General features: G+C 31.3%; 1 protein-coding gene across 1 annotated transcript in view; it reads right to left on the bottom strand.

Moving 5' to 3' along the window:
* LOC114338752 (rab-like protein 6) overlaps positions 1 to 14,816 on the bottom strand; it is a 31,498-nt gene extending 16,682 nt beyond the window's left edge. Inside the window, exons 1-2 of the mRNA XM_050647321.1 lie at positions 14,438 to 14,816; positions 4,999 to 5,294 (exon numbers count right to left, since the gene is read on the bottom strand). Of these exons, the coding sequence (XP_050503278.1) occupies positions 4,999 to 5,294; positions 14,438 to 14,573 (432 nt within the window). The 5' untranslated portion in view covers positions 14,574 to 14,816. The remainder of the gene's footprint in view (positions 1 to 4,998; positions 5,295 to 14,437) is intronic.
* Between the last annotated feature and the right edge of the window lie 981 nt (positions 14,817 to 15,797).

Raw genomic sequence — 15,797 nt, 5'->3', positions numbered from 1 at the left:
CAACCCTTACAATCACCCTTGTTCGAGCTATATACAGTCGGAAAAATGAAAGAATACCCATGAACGAACATATAAAACACGCTATATTTTCCTGTCACCGTGTCACAAAGAAAATTGTCCAGTGCAAGTACATGTAACAATAATTATTACATGTACTTGCGCTGGCCAATTTTTTGTGTGACACGATGACAGGAAAATACAGCGTGTTTTATATGTTCGTTCATGGGTATTCTTTCATTTTTCCTACTGTATAAAAAATTAACTTATCCTAAAATAATAATTTCGGCTTGCATCGATTTACACAAAAAATTGAGATTAGGATCATCTCACCCTGTATTTCATATTCTATATTATGCTCAAGGGCGCAGATTATTTTTAGGAGTATAAATTACCCCTTATTGTCAAAAATTATATAAAATCATTGTAAACTTTAATATGGGTAAAATTTGGTTTTGATTGGTTAAATAATGACTGTGTATGCTAAAGGATATAATATCATATTTCAACCCTTAAAAACTACCCTTAATAACATTGCAATTTGTATAAGTAGGTAATTTAATAGATATATACAGAAAAAAAAGTAGAAAAGAATTACAAAAACAAATAGTTTTTTAGTCCCCTTCCAGTATAGGAACTAGTTCTGTGGTATTATATACATTGAAAATGCTCTATAAGCGGACTATTCGAATTTTTCGAAAAAAAAATATCGTTTTATAATCATAGCTCCTTTATTTTTGACGGTAAACAGTTTTTTCAAAAATAATTTTGTAGGATTTTTGAAGGGCTATAAGACTATGTAAATTAAATTCCGTAGGATCCCTTAGTTTTTAATTTCGGTGGGTTTAAAGGGCTCGATCAGGGGGTATTTGCTCGTAAATAGAGATTTTAAACAGCTATATCTCGCTATTTATTAACTGTAATGAAAATCTATGCACAAGGAAATTTTAGCTATGAAAAAAGCTACAATTTAGTTGTCTATCATTTTTTTCGTATCTCTAGTATTTTCGGAGATATTTTGAAGAAAATGGTGAAAAATACGAAATTGCAAACAATCAATTTTCCTTTGAACTCCAATTTTTCTAAAATTAGGCCTTTTAAATGGGTCAAACTTCTTGGGTGTATTAATAATACAAATATAAAAGGAATTACAGAAAGGTGAAGACAAATTATTAATTAGGAGGGTAGTTAGGAGGTTGTTTTCACTGATTTTTTCATAAAGAAAAGCAGGTACCGACCTTTTTTTGATCATAAGTCACTCAATTTTTATGCCAAAAACTTTTTGTTTTTTTTTTCTTTTGAAAGGTCTAATTGTATCCTTGAAAAAAGGAGGATCCTTATAGAAAAAGAATTTGGTTTGTGTTACTAAAAGACACAATGTTGATAGCTACAGTTCTTTAGATTAAATGCATATTTTTCGAGTTATTCTCAAAAAACTATAAAAAAGTGGATTTTTTCGTCAAAAAACTGTTACTTTCAACCGCGAATAACTTGAAAAATATTAGTTTTACGAAAAAAATGTAAAATACATTTTTTGCTTAGAATTACGTTTTACACCGATTTACATGGTTAAAATTTAATAAAAAAAATCCCCACCCCCGAGAGATGAGGTGGAAACCACCCCCAAGGTTTTAGCGTACAGCGGTATGATATAGAAAATGATCCTTAGACTATTCCCTACTTTTTGTGAAAATTTCAAGTAAATCCATGCTGGACGAAAAAATTGCGAGCCAAAATGTTTCATTTCCTCGACTATACATGTCCTGCCCATTGCAAACGGTTTTATTTGATTAATAAGTGGTAATATATTTTTTCTACGAGCGTGCAAAAATGTCTACTTTCGCGCACGCATTTTAGTTTAGAAATGTTGTTCTGAAGCTATTTCCTTGTGGCATTTTTATGATTAATTATTTATATGGGAAATAAGCCACAATTAAAATGAAAAAAAAATTATTTTATTAACATTTCGACGCCCAAATCGGGTGCCGTTGTCAAAATACAAAATATTACTGTAAATAATTAGTTTAGAAAGTTTCACTTTTCCGCACGCGTGTTACTTTTCCGCACACGTGTTACTTTTCCGCACGCGGTTTTTACTTTTCCGCACGCGTGTTAATTTAGATATGTTAATATGGCCGTAAAGTAATTATAATACATGCAATAAACTAATATTTAGATATTATTTACTAATTTATTTCAAATGTATCTTATTGTGTTCCTGTTTTAATGAAATTAACGCGACAATTCGATGAAATAAAATTATTTTGACATAATATTCGAAAGTCAAATCGGTAAACAATAACAGTCGTTTTGAATCATCGTCATGGAAATCAAGATCGTCGTCATGATAACTAATTATATTGAAAGTTTGGTTTTGACAACCTTGTCAAAGAATTAATTTGTGTATGTATTTTCATATTAATTAAATTAATTGATTAAGATTTGGTAACTTTTTAAAGACTCTTAGAAAAAATATTGTTCCTAACTCTTGCAAAAAGTCTCTTTTTCGCACTCGACTGCTTGCCGAACTCCCGCTTCGCGTCGTTCGGCAAACTGCAGTCGCGTGCGGAAAAGAATGACTTTCTGCACTTGTTAGGAAAATAACTATTTCCACCTACCTCTACCGAAAGTATACTTTTCCGGACCTGATTGTAGGGAGCAAAGTTGTAAATACTTTTCCTCCCTAGGGAGGAAAATATTCTTCCTCCCTAGGGACGAAAAGTAAAAGTGACGTCATGGTATTTCATTCATGAAATATAACTTATTGACGCCCTGTACAATATCTATTTTCTATTACGTAAGTATCTATACATTTTAACGTTTATTTATAAAACACCCTGTATTTTGCAGAATGGTAAAAAATAGTAAATTGTTATTTTTATTTAACAATGTTTACATTAATAATTTGACTTATATTTGACAGTTGATAGTTATATTGTACCTACTTATTAGTTTTAGTTTTAATAAATTTTGTTGGTTAGTTACATAAATAAATTAAGTAAAAATTAAAAATGACTTGTTATTAATTTGAGGAAGGTGGAAAAACCATATGTATAACATGGGAGTAATGTTGTTCTGAGGCTATTTTCTTGTGGCATTTTTACAATTTTACATTTTTACAATGGGAGTAAAGTGCCCTTTCCTCCCTTGAATGATTACTCCGCTACGCGTCGGGCAGTAAACTTCATTCTCGGGAGGAAAAGTAGCACTTTCCTCCCTTGTTATACAAACAGCTATTTCACCAAACTTATGCTTGTAGATGTAGATATTCTGCAGTTCAAAGTTATATATAGGCCTCCACATTTCGCTCTCGCAGACCGCTCCGAATACCTTGCGAATTTCTTTTGCAAACTTTGTATATAATTATTGTTTGACTGTTGAAAGCATTTTTTCTTCAAGATGGAAATTTATAATAGACTGATTTAACAAGCTTTCGTCAAATTGATCTATTTTGTTCAATTAATTAGGGGCTCTCCTGTATAAATTTATTCAGTCTACAATTTCTAAGAACACATTTTTATTACAACAAAATATGTGGAATTTAGCTTTAAATATGTTCATCAAACATTCAGTTATGACAACAAAATAATTAATGTAAATAGTTTCAATAGTGTAAACATGTACAATGAAAATATTTTGTTAAACAATTTAGCTTGCTTCTAAATGATGTGTAAATAAGAAAGGTATGCGATAAAAACATCTATAAATAATCTCCCAAATATTTAAAACATTATGACATAACTTTTATCTAATGTAATTTGTAAAATATGCAAGGCGTTTTTTATAATAATATAATCCTATTTAAATTACATTTAACGATTAAGTGGGAGCGCCTAAATGACTAGGGCAAATAGCAGGCAAATAGGAGTAATAGTCTGGTAGGGGAAGCAAATTTTTACGGTGATTTTAGCACGGATTCTATGAATGTATTTTGGTAGATAGTATTTATTTGATAACAAAAATGTTTGTCAGCTGGCGCGACTTCGGTGCTTTTAGGCAGGAAAAGAAAAAATATGAAAGTAGATGGAAAAACCCTACAACTTAAATGTCAAATATTTATCTCCGTGCCTTACGTTCATAATACCATAACTAATAGTGGTTAGAATACCTGGCTCCTGGTTTTCATCCAGGCGAGTCGGGTTCGATTCCCGGCGTCGGAAATCCTTTTTGTTTTTAAAATTGGCATTTTGATTTGAAAAATAATTGTTTTTATAATACCACGTTTTTATTATTTATACGATACAATATAAAAAAGTAGTATAAAACAAAAACGACTAAGATCCTTTATAAAAGGTATATATTTAAAAATCCCTAAAAAGGGCTAGAGCACAGAAATAGTTTTCGATCGGATGTCCGATCATCGTCAGTGCTTACGTGATTCTAACATGCTAACCACCAAAATACAAAAATATGTGGGTAAAAACCCTTTACAATTGATCCGTCATGGAAAGATAGATAAAATATGTGAACTTAAACATGGATGTATAAAATATCCAATGTATTATGCTCCAGGTACCATTGACCTCGAAACTGACTTGTTCACATGTTGTCCATATGGTGGCAAGTGGCAGTGATAGCCAATCTATGTGGCTGAGTCTGAATAAAAACTGATACCACTAGACACATAGCAAACTAGACTGGATACCATGACATGGTTCTAAACTCTGATATCTCTTTATTTCATTTTTTTAGACACTGTAGGATTTCTTCCATTTTTAGCTACCCTTGGCGAAGTTTTAACCCCTTCCTAAGTCTTCCAAGAGACTTTTTTGAGTTCCTTTCTATTATTTTTTAATCATGTGTATTATTTTTTATTGTTTTCAAGCATTTGCTTTTTAATTATTATATTTCATATATGACATTTTAAGTGAGCATTTAAGAATTCAAAACAAACCGCAAAATTATCGATACAGACTACAGAAGATATTATTTTATAACCATTGTGTATATGAATACATATTTAAAACATATTACAATATTAAATTACAATAAAAGGCTTACCCCATTAGTGCCTTTATAGACATCTAAAAACTCTGCATCTAATGCATGTTCCTCCTCTACTTCCAACTGGGTATTTTCTAATTTTAGCCCCTCGAAATGTTTCTTCTTTTTTCCTTTATCTACAACATCCCACACTTCTACTTTCACTATATCATCGGTAGCTTTGTAGTTCCACTGGATAGAAGTCACTTGGATTTCGTCTGTGGGAATGTACTCTTCAACAAACTTTTTCCCTTGTAGTCTGTGGAATAGACAGGTTTTTCCAACATTTCTGTCACCTTTTATCACTATTTTCACTGAAAATAATTATCACAGTCATAATTATCTGCAAATATAGCATAATACACCACTATTTTACATAATGGCAACTGATTTTCTTTAAATTTCGACTTTAACAACTAAACATTTGGATTTTTAAACTTTATAAATAATTAGTTTACCATATTATTATCTTTTGTTTTTATATACTGAATTTAAAAAAATCATCAGGATACAAAGATCAAGTTTTTTTCTTACTTTTTGACAACAAAGAACACGCCAAAGACCAAGGAACAGTCAACACAGTTGACGTCACCCCACAAATGTGCGACGAAGAAGATGAAGACTGTCCTATCGACCCGAAAGATAAGGGTCATCGTTCTGGGATTCACAAGATGTCATGTATATCAACTTTTTGGAAACAGCAAAATAGTCACAGGGTTTTACTATGCCCTATTATTGAGCTGATTAGACGCCGAATTGCAGAAAAAATTTGGGAAGAAAAAAGTGCTCCTCCACCCTGACAACGCACCGGCTTGCATCTCCACAATCGCCACAGACAAATTGGTCGAATTGGGTTACAAACTGCTGTCCTATCCACCTTGTTCTCCAGATTTCGCTCTGTACGAGTTCTTTTTGTTTCCAAACTTGAAAAAGCCACTCGCTAGTCAGAAATTTAAGTCGAATGATGAGCTCATCGCCTACTTTGCAAGGCGCCAGCTGCCACGTGGGTGCTCACAGCACCCCTTAAAAATTGTCTGTGATCTACTTGTTTATAAACAAAAAAATGTGTTGAGTTACACAAGTATATAAAAAAAATGCTTTATTAACTTATTACTACTAATATTATAAGTTAAAAAATAAAATTAAAAAGGTGTTATAAGCAAATTAGCAAGTACCAACCCATAATAAATGAAGTGAAGTAAAATATCTAAAAAAATTAAGATTTATTGAGTATAGAGACTATATTAATAATTTAAATCAGTTGTTACAATAAAAGATGTAAATCTGACTTGTTTATCAAAAACACAAAAAAAATTTAAAACTTAAACTGCACACCCCGATTCGACTTTAGAGCTACAAGTTCAGAATGATACTAAATAACCACTTCAAACGCAAACAGATCTATGCTATATAATATTATACACTGTGTCCGTAAAGTATGGAACAAATTATTTTTTAGCTAAACAGAGCATTGTAAGAAATAATCCTGAAACACGTCGATTTTTGATTTTAATTTACCGTATTTTAAAATAAGATTCTACTATACAGGGTGAATTACTTTCGAGTAATGACGTCACCGTCATTTTTTTTAAATGGCACACCCCCATTTTGTCTCAATTTTCGGATTACTCTAGCTGAGCTGATTTCAAAAATGTATCACATGTTCATTCAAATTGGTACAGGGTGGACAAAAATACAATAGTTTTGTGTGTACCCATAATATTAAATTTTAATTAATTTTTGATATTATATTAAAATATTAAATTAAACAATATCAAAAATTAATTAAAATAAAAAATTAATTAAAATATCAAAAATACAATAAGTATTTTTGATAATATTGTTAATTTAACTAACGGTTACTTTATGAACACACACAAAGCTATTGTATTTTTGTCCACCCTGTACCAATTTGAATCAACATGTGATACATTTTTGGAATCAGCTCAGCTAGAGTAATCCGAAAATTGAAACAAAATGGGGGCGTTCCATTTAAAAAAAATGACGGTGACGTCATTACTCGAAAGTAATTCACCCTGTATATTAGAATATTATTTTAAAATACGGTAAATTAAAATCAAAAATCGACGTGTTTCAGGATTATTTATTAAAATGCTCTGTTTAGCTAAAAAAGAATTTGTTCCATACTTTACGGACACAGTGTATAAAGCTACAATGACGCACAGCACGGTTAAAGGCACCCGAAGTCCCATTTAATGACAATGTTAACATTATGTCACAGAGCTCTGTAACCAAAGCACTTAGAGACCTAGTTTTTGTGATATTTTAAAAGTAGATGTATTTTTTAGTGCCGCGTAGATTTTTGTAAAGTTAGAGTGAAAGAAACATTTATTTTAAAATTTTTTGAAATACTCTTACAAAAAAACCCAAAAAGGTTTAGATTTTATGTTTTATTTTACTGGTTTTTGTATATTTTTCAATAAAACTTTACGTGACACTTGATATTGTCTATCTACAACTACTGCAAAAATTTGAACCTTTTATCTTCTAAGGATCCAGAGATATTTGGCATCAAAAATTAAAAAACTAGTATTTGGGAAATCGAAAAAACATAAAACATTCTAATATGCTATCCTGTACACTGTAAGTTGAGTGCAGCCGTTCAAAAAACAAATAATTTTGTAACCATGGATATTTTATACTATAATGTGTTAGGTATATATCGTTGGAAAGAGAAGATTTCAGAGAAAAATTTTCAATCATAACCCAAAAAACTTAAAAAATTCAATTTTTGGACTTTGGGTGCCCTTAACAAACTTGAAATACCAAATATTTGATGAAAATGTGTTATGGGGTGCTGGCAGCACAACACGTGGCAGATGCCGGGTTAAGTGCCGTCTCCCAATTGGAGGTTGGATATCATCATCACTATCTTTACTCTATCTACCTCTGCTCTAAAGACTTCTATAGAACTGCGTTTAAACCAGTCCCTTAAATTCTTCAACCATGATACATATTTTTCAGGCAGGTTCAATAAATTGGAGCATAGCAGGGTAAGTGTATCAAGCTAAAAGGAGACTACTTTCAGATATAAATCACCACTTTTCTACAATTTACGTTTTTCTTTTGTAGGCTAAGTATCTATCGAACCGCCCTAGTACAAAATTTGGCCTCCATGTATTGTTTGCTTTAAATCTCAGGGTGGTCATAAAGGCTACGGCCGAAAAATACAATTCCAGTGGCAGGAGACCTGTAATAGCCACTAATAATACCATTCTGGTTCTATTTTAGGCTCTTGTTATATTTAGAAGTGCTTGACTTTGTAGAGAGAGGTTGCACAAAATTGAAAAGTCCCAGGTTTTACCTACAACTTGTATGCAGTTCCAAAAGAATCCCATAACCCTGTTGGTTATTATTGCTAATATGAGTGCTCCCATTGGGTTTGGAATCCAGTGTTACCCTGAGATACTTGACCTCATTGGCTCTTTTTACTTCCTCCCCAAATAATATCTGCTCACTCAGTCCAGTAAGTAACCTTATTAGTGAAGTTAACTACGTCATTTAGCTTTGGAAGGGTTCACAGAGAGATTCTCTTTCAGACTTCAGACACCAATTATCTATGAATGAAGGGCATATCTCATCTAATCCGCATCTGATCATTGGTTCACTTCAGAATAAATTGTGTACCATAAATAATATGATGAAGCAATGAAACAGTGGCGGATCCAGCAGGATTGGGCATCGCTCAAAGGGGGGGCTGATTGGATAAATTTCTATGAAAAATAAATTAATGTTTTTATAATCTTTATACAGGGTGTTTCATTGGGAAACGGAAATACTTTAATCTTGAATAGAGGTCACCGAGCCGGTTCTAGATATACTACATTTTTTGCCCTACCGAATTTTATAACCGAGTTACAGGGTGTTTTATCGATTTTGCCCATTTCTTTCCTAAGCCATAACTTTAGAACCACCCTGTATATTTTTTTGATATTTTTTACACGTATGTCTCATTCAAAACCCAAACGACCGACATACTAACCATAAGAAAAATCCAGGTCCGGATTAACAAAAAATTATAAAGTAATTGTGACCTTAAAACAACACCCTGTATATTCAAATTTTGAAAATCTGTTTGCATATTTGAAAAGAGCACAAAAAAGTAAGTTTAATGGTTCGCTTCAATTTTTCGGCCAGACAATTTTATAACTTTAATTTTGATATTATATTGAATTTTTTAAGAACTCTGACATTAAAAAGCAGGTATTACTAACTTTTAGTTATAAATTATTAAAGTTAATGAATAAATACTCATTTTAAAAATAATCAATACTTATTTACCACATTGTAACGACCCAATTACTAATGACAAGAAAAATCCAGGTCCGGATTAACAAAAAAATATAAAGTAATTGTGAGCTTGAACCAACACCCTGTATATTGAAATTTTGAAAATTTGTCTGCGCATTTTAAAAGAGCATCAAAAACTGCGTTAAAAGGTGCATGTCAAATTTTTGCGCAGATAATTTAATTATGGCAATTTTGAAATCATATTGATTAATTCTGTAAAGGTCACAAGAAGCTGCCAGAAAAATGAAGAACAATTCCAATGTAATAAGAAAATCGATTCGAAATCTTTTAAAACGAGCAAGAAAATGCATCGAACAAAATGTCGGACATTTTGAGCCATTGTTATTTCTAGTTCAAATATTTTTAATTTATGTTAAACTGTTGAAATGTTTAAACAATTTTTTTTATTAGATATAGCTGTTTTTTTAATTCTTTACTAAATCATTAAAATATCCCAATTCTCGCAATTCTAATTTTTAATGATGTGTATACAGCTACCGAGACAGCTACAAATACAAAGAATCCATGAAGCCAGCGTAGTAAATAAGTATTAAGTATTTTTAAAATAAGTAATTATTGACATTAAATTATTAGAAGTTAATAATACATATCTGATTTTTAATCTCAGAGTTGTTTAAAATTTCAATATAATTTCAAAATTGATGTAATTAAATCAACGGCGAAAAAATTAAAATGTACGTTTAATCACAGTTTTTATGCACTTTTAAAATTCGCTGACAAATTTTCAAAATTATAATATACAGGGTGTTGGTTCAAGCTCACAATTACTTTATATTTTTTTGTTAATCCGGACCTGCATTTTTCTTGTCATTAGTAATTGGGTCGTTAAAATGTGGTAAATAAGTATTGATTATTTTTAAAATGAGTATTTATTCATTAACTTTAATAATTTATAACTAAAAGTTAATAATACCTGCTTTTTAATATCAGAGTTCTTAAAAAATTCCAATATAATTTCAAAATTAAAGTCATAAAATTGTCTGGCCGAAAAATTGAAGCGAACCATTAAACTTACTTTTTTGTGCTCTTTTCAAATATGCAAACAGATTTTCAAAATTTGAATATACAGGGTGTTTTTTAAGGTCACAATTACTTTATAATTTTTTGTTAATCCGGACCTGGATTTTTCTTATGGTTAGTATGTGGTCGTTTGGGTTTTGAATGAGACATATGTGTACCAAATATCAAAAAAATATACAGGGTGGTTCTAAAGTTATGGCTTAGGAAAGAAATGGGCAAAATCGATAAAACACCCTGTAACTCGGTTATAAAAGTCGACAGGGCAAAAAATGTAGTATGTCTTGAACCGGCTCGGTGACCTCTATTCACCGTTAAAGTATTTTCATTTCCCAATGAAACACCCTGTATATAACTTCGCTTGAGAGGGGGCCGATCGCCCCCATCGCCCTCCCCTGGATCCGCCACTGCAATGAAATTTTTAAAATATAATAGCCCAGATATTTTTAACACCAGTGCTAGGGGGATTGAGTCTAGCTTTCTACCTAGTTCTAGCTTTTTAGTCTGTCTTCTTTTTTACAAATAAATAGGTCTTTTCTTTATTCTATTAATTAATAATTTTGTGATAAAATCATTCAAATGATAAATCCTACTTGTAATTCCATTTTATTTTGTAAAATGTGTTTGCTTTTTGGAAAAAATAAATGCCAAATTACTGTGTGCCCTACATTACAGTCATTCATTCAGACTCGTATATATTTTTTAGTAAGGTTCTTTCAAATTAATTAAAATTTCTGCAGATAACTTGTAAATTTTATTGTAATTATGGCAAAAATTATTGGCTTTTTGTTTATCTCGTTGCATAAACAATGAAACTGATTGTCTACTCAAAGAAGATAAAACTGGTATTTAACTATAATAAAAATGTATACGTATACTTAATGGGAAAATACAGCCATTAAAACATTCCACTTATGGAATGGGACCAAAACAAAATAATATTTTAACAATAACAAGTAAGATAAATATTATATCTATGTATAATAACTATCATAGAACCTATTCTTTTGTTAATTACACTAGATAATTAATTTATTTTTGCAGGAATTATAAGTAAGTCCTATGTAACTGACTACATATAATATTCACAATAAGTTTGTACTTTTTATGTGTTCATATACACTGCTGAGCATTAAATTAGGGTAATTTGAATTTATTTTAGAAATCATTATTCTTTTTTAACAATTTTCGGTTGTAATATAGTTTACCAAAGGATTGCTTAAAGAAAACAACGTTTGTCTTGAAAGTTTATTGAAAGTATTGAAAATAAACAATGTTCCTTTGATATACGAAATATTGAAAGGGCAGTTTTAATTTGATGTGCTTTTGTTGAAACAAGGTATTTTAAAGAACTGCAATAGCGAGTATTCCCTCCTCTGGAAGTTATAACAGCTTGCGAATGATGAGGCATGCTTTAGATTACATTCTGCTAATGATTCTTCCATATCTATACCAATCTGTCGTGAAGCTCTTTTTAATTCCTGGAGGCCGGCATATCTCAGTAAACATTGAGAAGGCAAGCAAATTGTGTGATTTGAACCTTGTCAAAGACATTCAGTAACTATCCGAGCAGTGTGGGGTCATGCATTATCATACAAAAATGTTGTGTCATCTCCAAGAATAGCCATAAACAGTAAAACATGGTCTTCTAGAACCTGTGTCAGGTACCTATGCGCAGTCAATGTCCTATTCTCAATACAGAGTAACTCCACATGAGTGCCAAATGATATGCCTCTCCATGCCATAACTGCCCCTCCACCAAGTGAAAGTTGTAGGCAAATTATTACACATTTTCCTACTTCTTGCAGATGATTTTCAAGGAAAACTGCTATGTCAATTTTGTTTCTCAAAGCACGGATGACAAAGTGGTCATCTCTAGCAGTGTAATTCTGCATCTACCTGAATCAGGTCTTCAAGTAACAGACTTGGTCTCTTCCTACTGTTTCCATAACACTAGAGAGACTTGTTTCTCGTAGTTTTACGCTGACTGCGGTCATGTTCTAACTCCATCACAATAATTCTTGCCACCATAACAAGCCTTAATGCTCATTCCAGCACTTTTATAGTGATAACACTACATATAGACAAGGCGAAAACGGCGGGTTCGAAGGGAAAAATATTCCCATGAGATTTTTTTGCATAATCACATTCGTGAGACATCTCAGAATAAGGTTCAAGAAGTCGCCCACGTGAAAAGTGGGACAATTTTTTTTTAATCAAATTGTAAGAATCAATATTTTTGGCCCAAACAATTTTTTCTTTAATTTTTTGGACCATTCTGGACAAAAAAGATTTCTTATAATTTTTCTCTAAAGTTGATCGTTTTCGACTTATAAGCAATTTAAAATTGAAAAAAACGAAAAATGGCGATTTTCAAGGCTTAATAACTCGGTTAAAAGTTATTATTATGACAGTCAATATATATATATATATATATATATATATATATATATATATATATATATATATATATATATATATATATATATATATATATATATATATATATATATATATATGACTAAATTAAAGTTTACAGCCCCGCCTACAAGATCCTGAAGAAATTTTTGTCATTATTTTATTACTAAGCTGTTATTTTTAAGTAATAATAATAAGCGCCATGCACGTGTGTGGGGCTGTAAATGCTGAGTGCGAGAGAGAAGCCATTCCAACAGTCCAATTGTGCATCTTACTCGCACTCACATTTACAGCAGCGTCAATACGATCTAACCACTCATTGTTATTAATTAAAAATAACAGCTTAGTAGTAAATTAATCACACATATGTCTTCAGGATCATGTAACGGCGACTTTAAACTTTGATTTAGTCACTTTCTGACTTTCAAAATAATAATTTTTGACAGAGTCATTAAGTCTTAAAAATGGCCATTTTCGTGTTTTTCAAATTTTAAATTGCTTATAACTCGAAAAAGATCAACTTTAGAGAAAAATTATAAGAGACCTTTTTTGTCTAGAATGCTCCAAAAAACCTAAAAAATAGTACGGGCCAAAAAAATTGATTTTTGCAATTTGATTAAAAAAAAAATTGTTAAAAAAAATTGGCCCACTTTTCTCGTGGGCGACTTCTTGAACCTTATTCTGGGATGTCTCACGAATGTGATTATGCAAAAATATCTCATGGGAATATTTTTCCCAACGAACCCGCCGTTTCCGCCTTGTCTAATAAACAATTTTCAATTCATACAATTCACATAAACAATTACCATGCTAATAATGGTTTTTAGGAATTATTACAATAGAAAAGAATAATTTTTTATTTGCTTAAAACTATAGGTTTTTAAAACTATAGAGATTGTATCAAACGTTAAAACAAAGTTTTTATACAATTACTTTTTTAAAATTAGAGACTACATGTAACAAAACAACTAGTACTCCAGGTATTCCAGCACAGTATATGGTTCTAGATTAACACATTCGGTGCCACTTATATTCAGTCACTTTTGTATGGACGCAATACTAAAAGAGCCCTATTTTTAATTCCACAGGCCAAAAGGCATTCAGTGGCACCTGACTCAAGTAGCACAAAATGCCTTTTGGCATCAGTGGCAGCAAATGTGTTAACAATATGTTTAAATAGCTCTGTTTTAACACGTTAAGTGCCGATCCAGTCCCTAGGGACTGATATAGGAAGTACCTCATATGTCATGGAGATCTCTAGGGACCGCTGCGTAGTGACGAAACTGGTACTTGGCCCAGGGGGAATTTTTTAAATATTTTGTCTAGCGCTTAATGTGTTAAATATTTTCAATTGATTTTCTTGTTTTATGCTGATGAATTAGGGCAAGGGGCCCTTTAATATCTCAAACGTTTATCGAAACAGCAATAACAACAATTTTTTTCAAGCAATCCATTAGTAAACTACCATCGTTGATTGAAATACATCAATCAACGCTACCATGCAACCAAATATAGTCAAAACTATAATAATTTCTAAAACAAATTCAAATGTGACTCTAAATTTATGCTCGGCAGTGTATTATTGAAATTACGTGACCAGAAGCAGTATTCATTAATTATGTAATTGAAAGCTAAATACATAACTAAGTAAATAAATAATAGAAAATTTGGGTGAGACAAACATACTTACTGTTGTATTGTACACCCCTTGCAAATTTTTTCTGCAAAGACGATGACATAGCCTGGTGGCTGGAGGATCTAGATGTTGGCACATTATTGGCGGAGTTTTCACCCTTACTAGTAAGCCTTTTTATAGCGGAAAACATTTTTCTTCAAGTAACTGTTAATTATTCACTGTTATAACAACACATTCCATATGGTTTACAGTTATATTATCGATTTACTAACAACGGGATCAAGACGATTTTACTATTTATCAAAAGACAAAACCAACTAGAGCTTAAGACATTGTTTAACGATAAAAATAAGTAGCAAATTGAGTTAAAAATTCTCTAAAATGATCATTGATGATAAACAGGTTATTACTATTTTCTATTTTGACTTTTAGTGACAGTCTCTCACTGACAGATGACTTTAACAATTCGTAAATCTAGTAGATGGCGCTCAACTAGTACGTTATCCAATTATTAATATTAAAAATTCTATGTAAATGATTAAAAATATTTATTAAAAAAATGTAATAACGTAATAAACTGTATAGTATGATAATTAATTTTTTGTTTTAATCTCTTCCATAATATTAGGATTTAATGTAGCATCCTGCAGAAAATGAATAATAAAAATCATAGTTAAGTCTGTCTCTAATAGAGGTCCAAAGTGGTATCGTATTAGGTAAAAAACTCCATTTTTTAATAAATAAAGAATACAGCAGATTTTCTGTGACCATTTGTTATTGCAGCTTCAATGACATTTTGTTTAAATAAAACTATTTTCAATTTTTTTGAAACGTTAGACTGCATTAGTGTTAAGTCGTAATTTTGACTTTCATGAACTTTTCGCATTAATTACATTATTTCGAAATTATTTCATTAGAACATTGATTATCGACACGGATCATTATATCCGTGTCTATAATCAATGATTAGAATCAGAATCTATATTTTACCATATTTTACTTGCTTGTACGTTATTTATACGTTACTGTGCACCTAATTGCTTTTCCATAATTCAGCAGTTTACTGCTGAAGTTTTTAACATCAAAAATCAGAATATATAAAACAGTTATTAGACCGGTACATGCTCATGTATAAATGGGTGTATATAGCTTGTATATGGGTGTGAGACGTGGACTCTGACCAAAGCAATTGAAAGAAAACTTAGATATTTAGAGAGAAAATCCTCAGAAGATTCTTTGGGCCTTATCACGACCCTAATAGCAACCAACACCGAATGAGAACAAATGCGGAGGTCAAGCAAATGTAGAGGTAAGTAACCAAATATGGAATAGTGCCCTAATATGGAATTCCTTGATTTCTCCGAAAATATAAGTTGGAAGCGCACTACAAGACCATCATCTATTTCAGTCGCTC

This window comes from Diabrotica virgifera, chromosome 3, assembly GCF_917563875.1.
Source record: "Diabrotica virgifera virgifera chromosome 3, PGI_DIABVI_V3a".
NCBI lineage: Eukaryota > Metazoa > Arthropoda > Insecta > Coleoptera > Chrysomelidae > Diabrotica > Diabrotica virgifera.
Note: the sequence above shows the minus strand (reverse complement) of the source record. Positions and strands in the feature narration are given on the sequence as shown.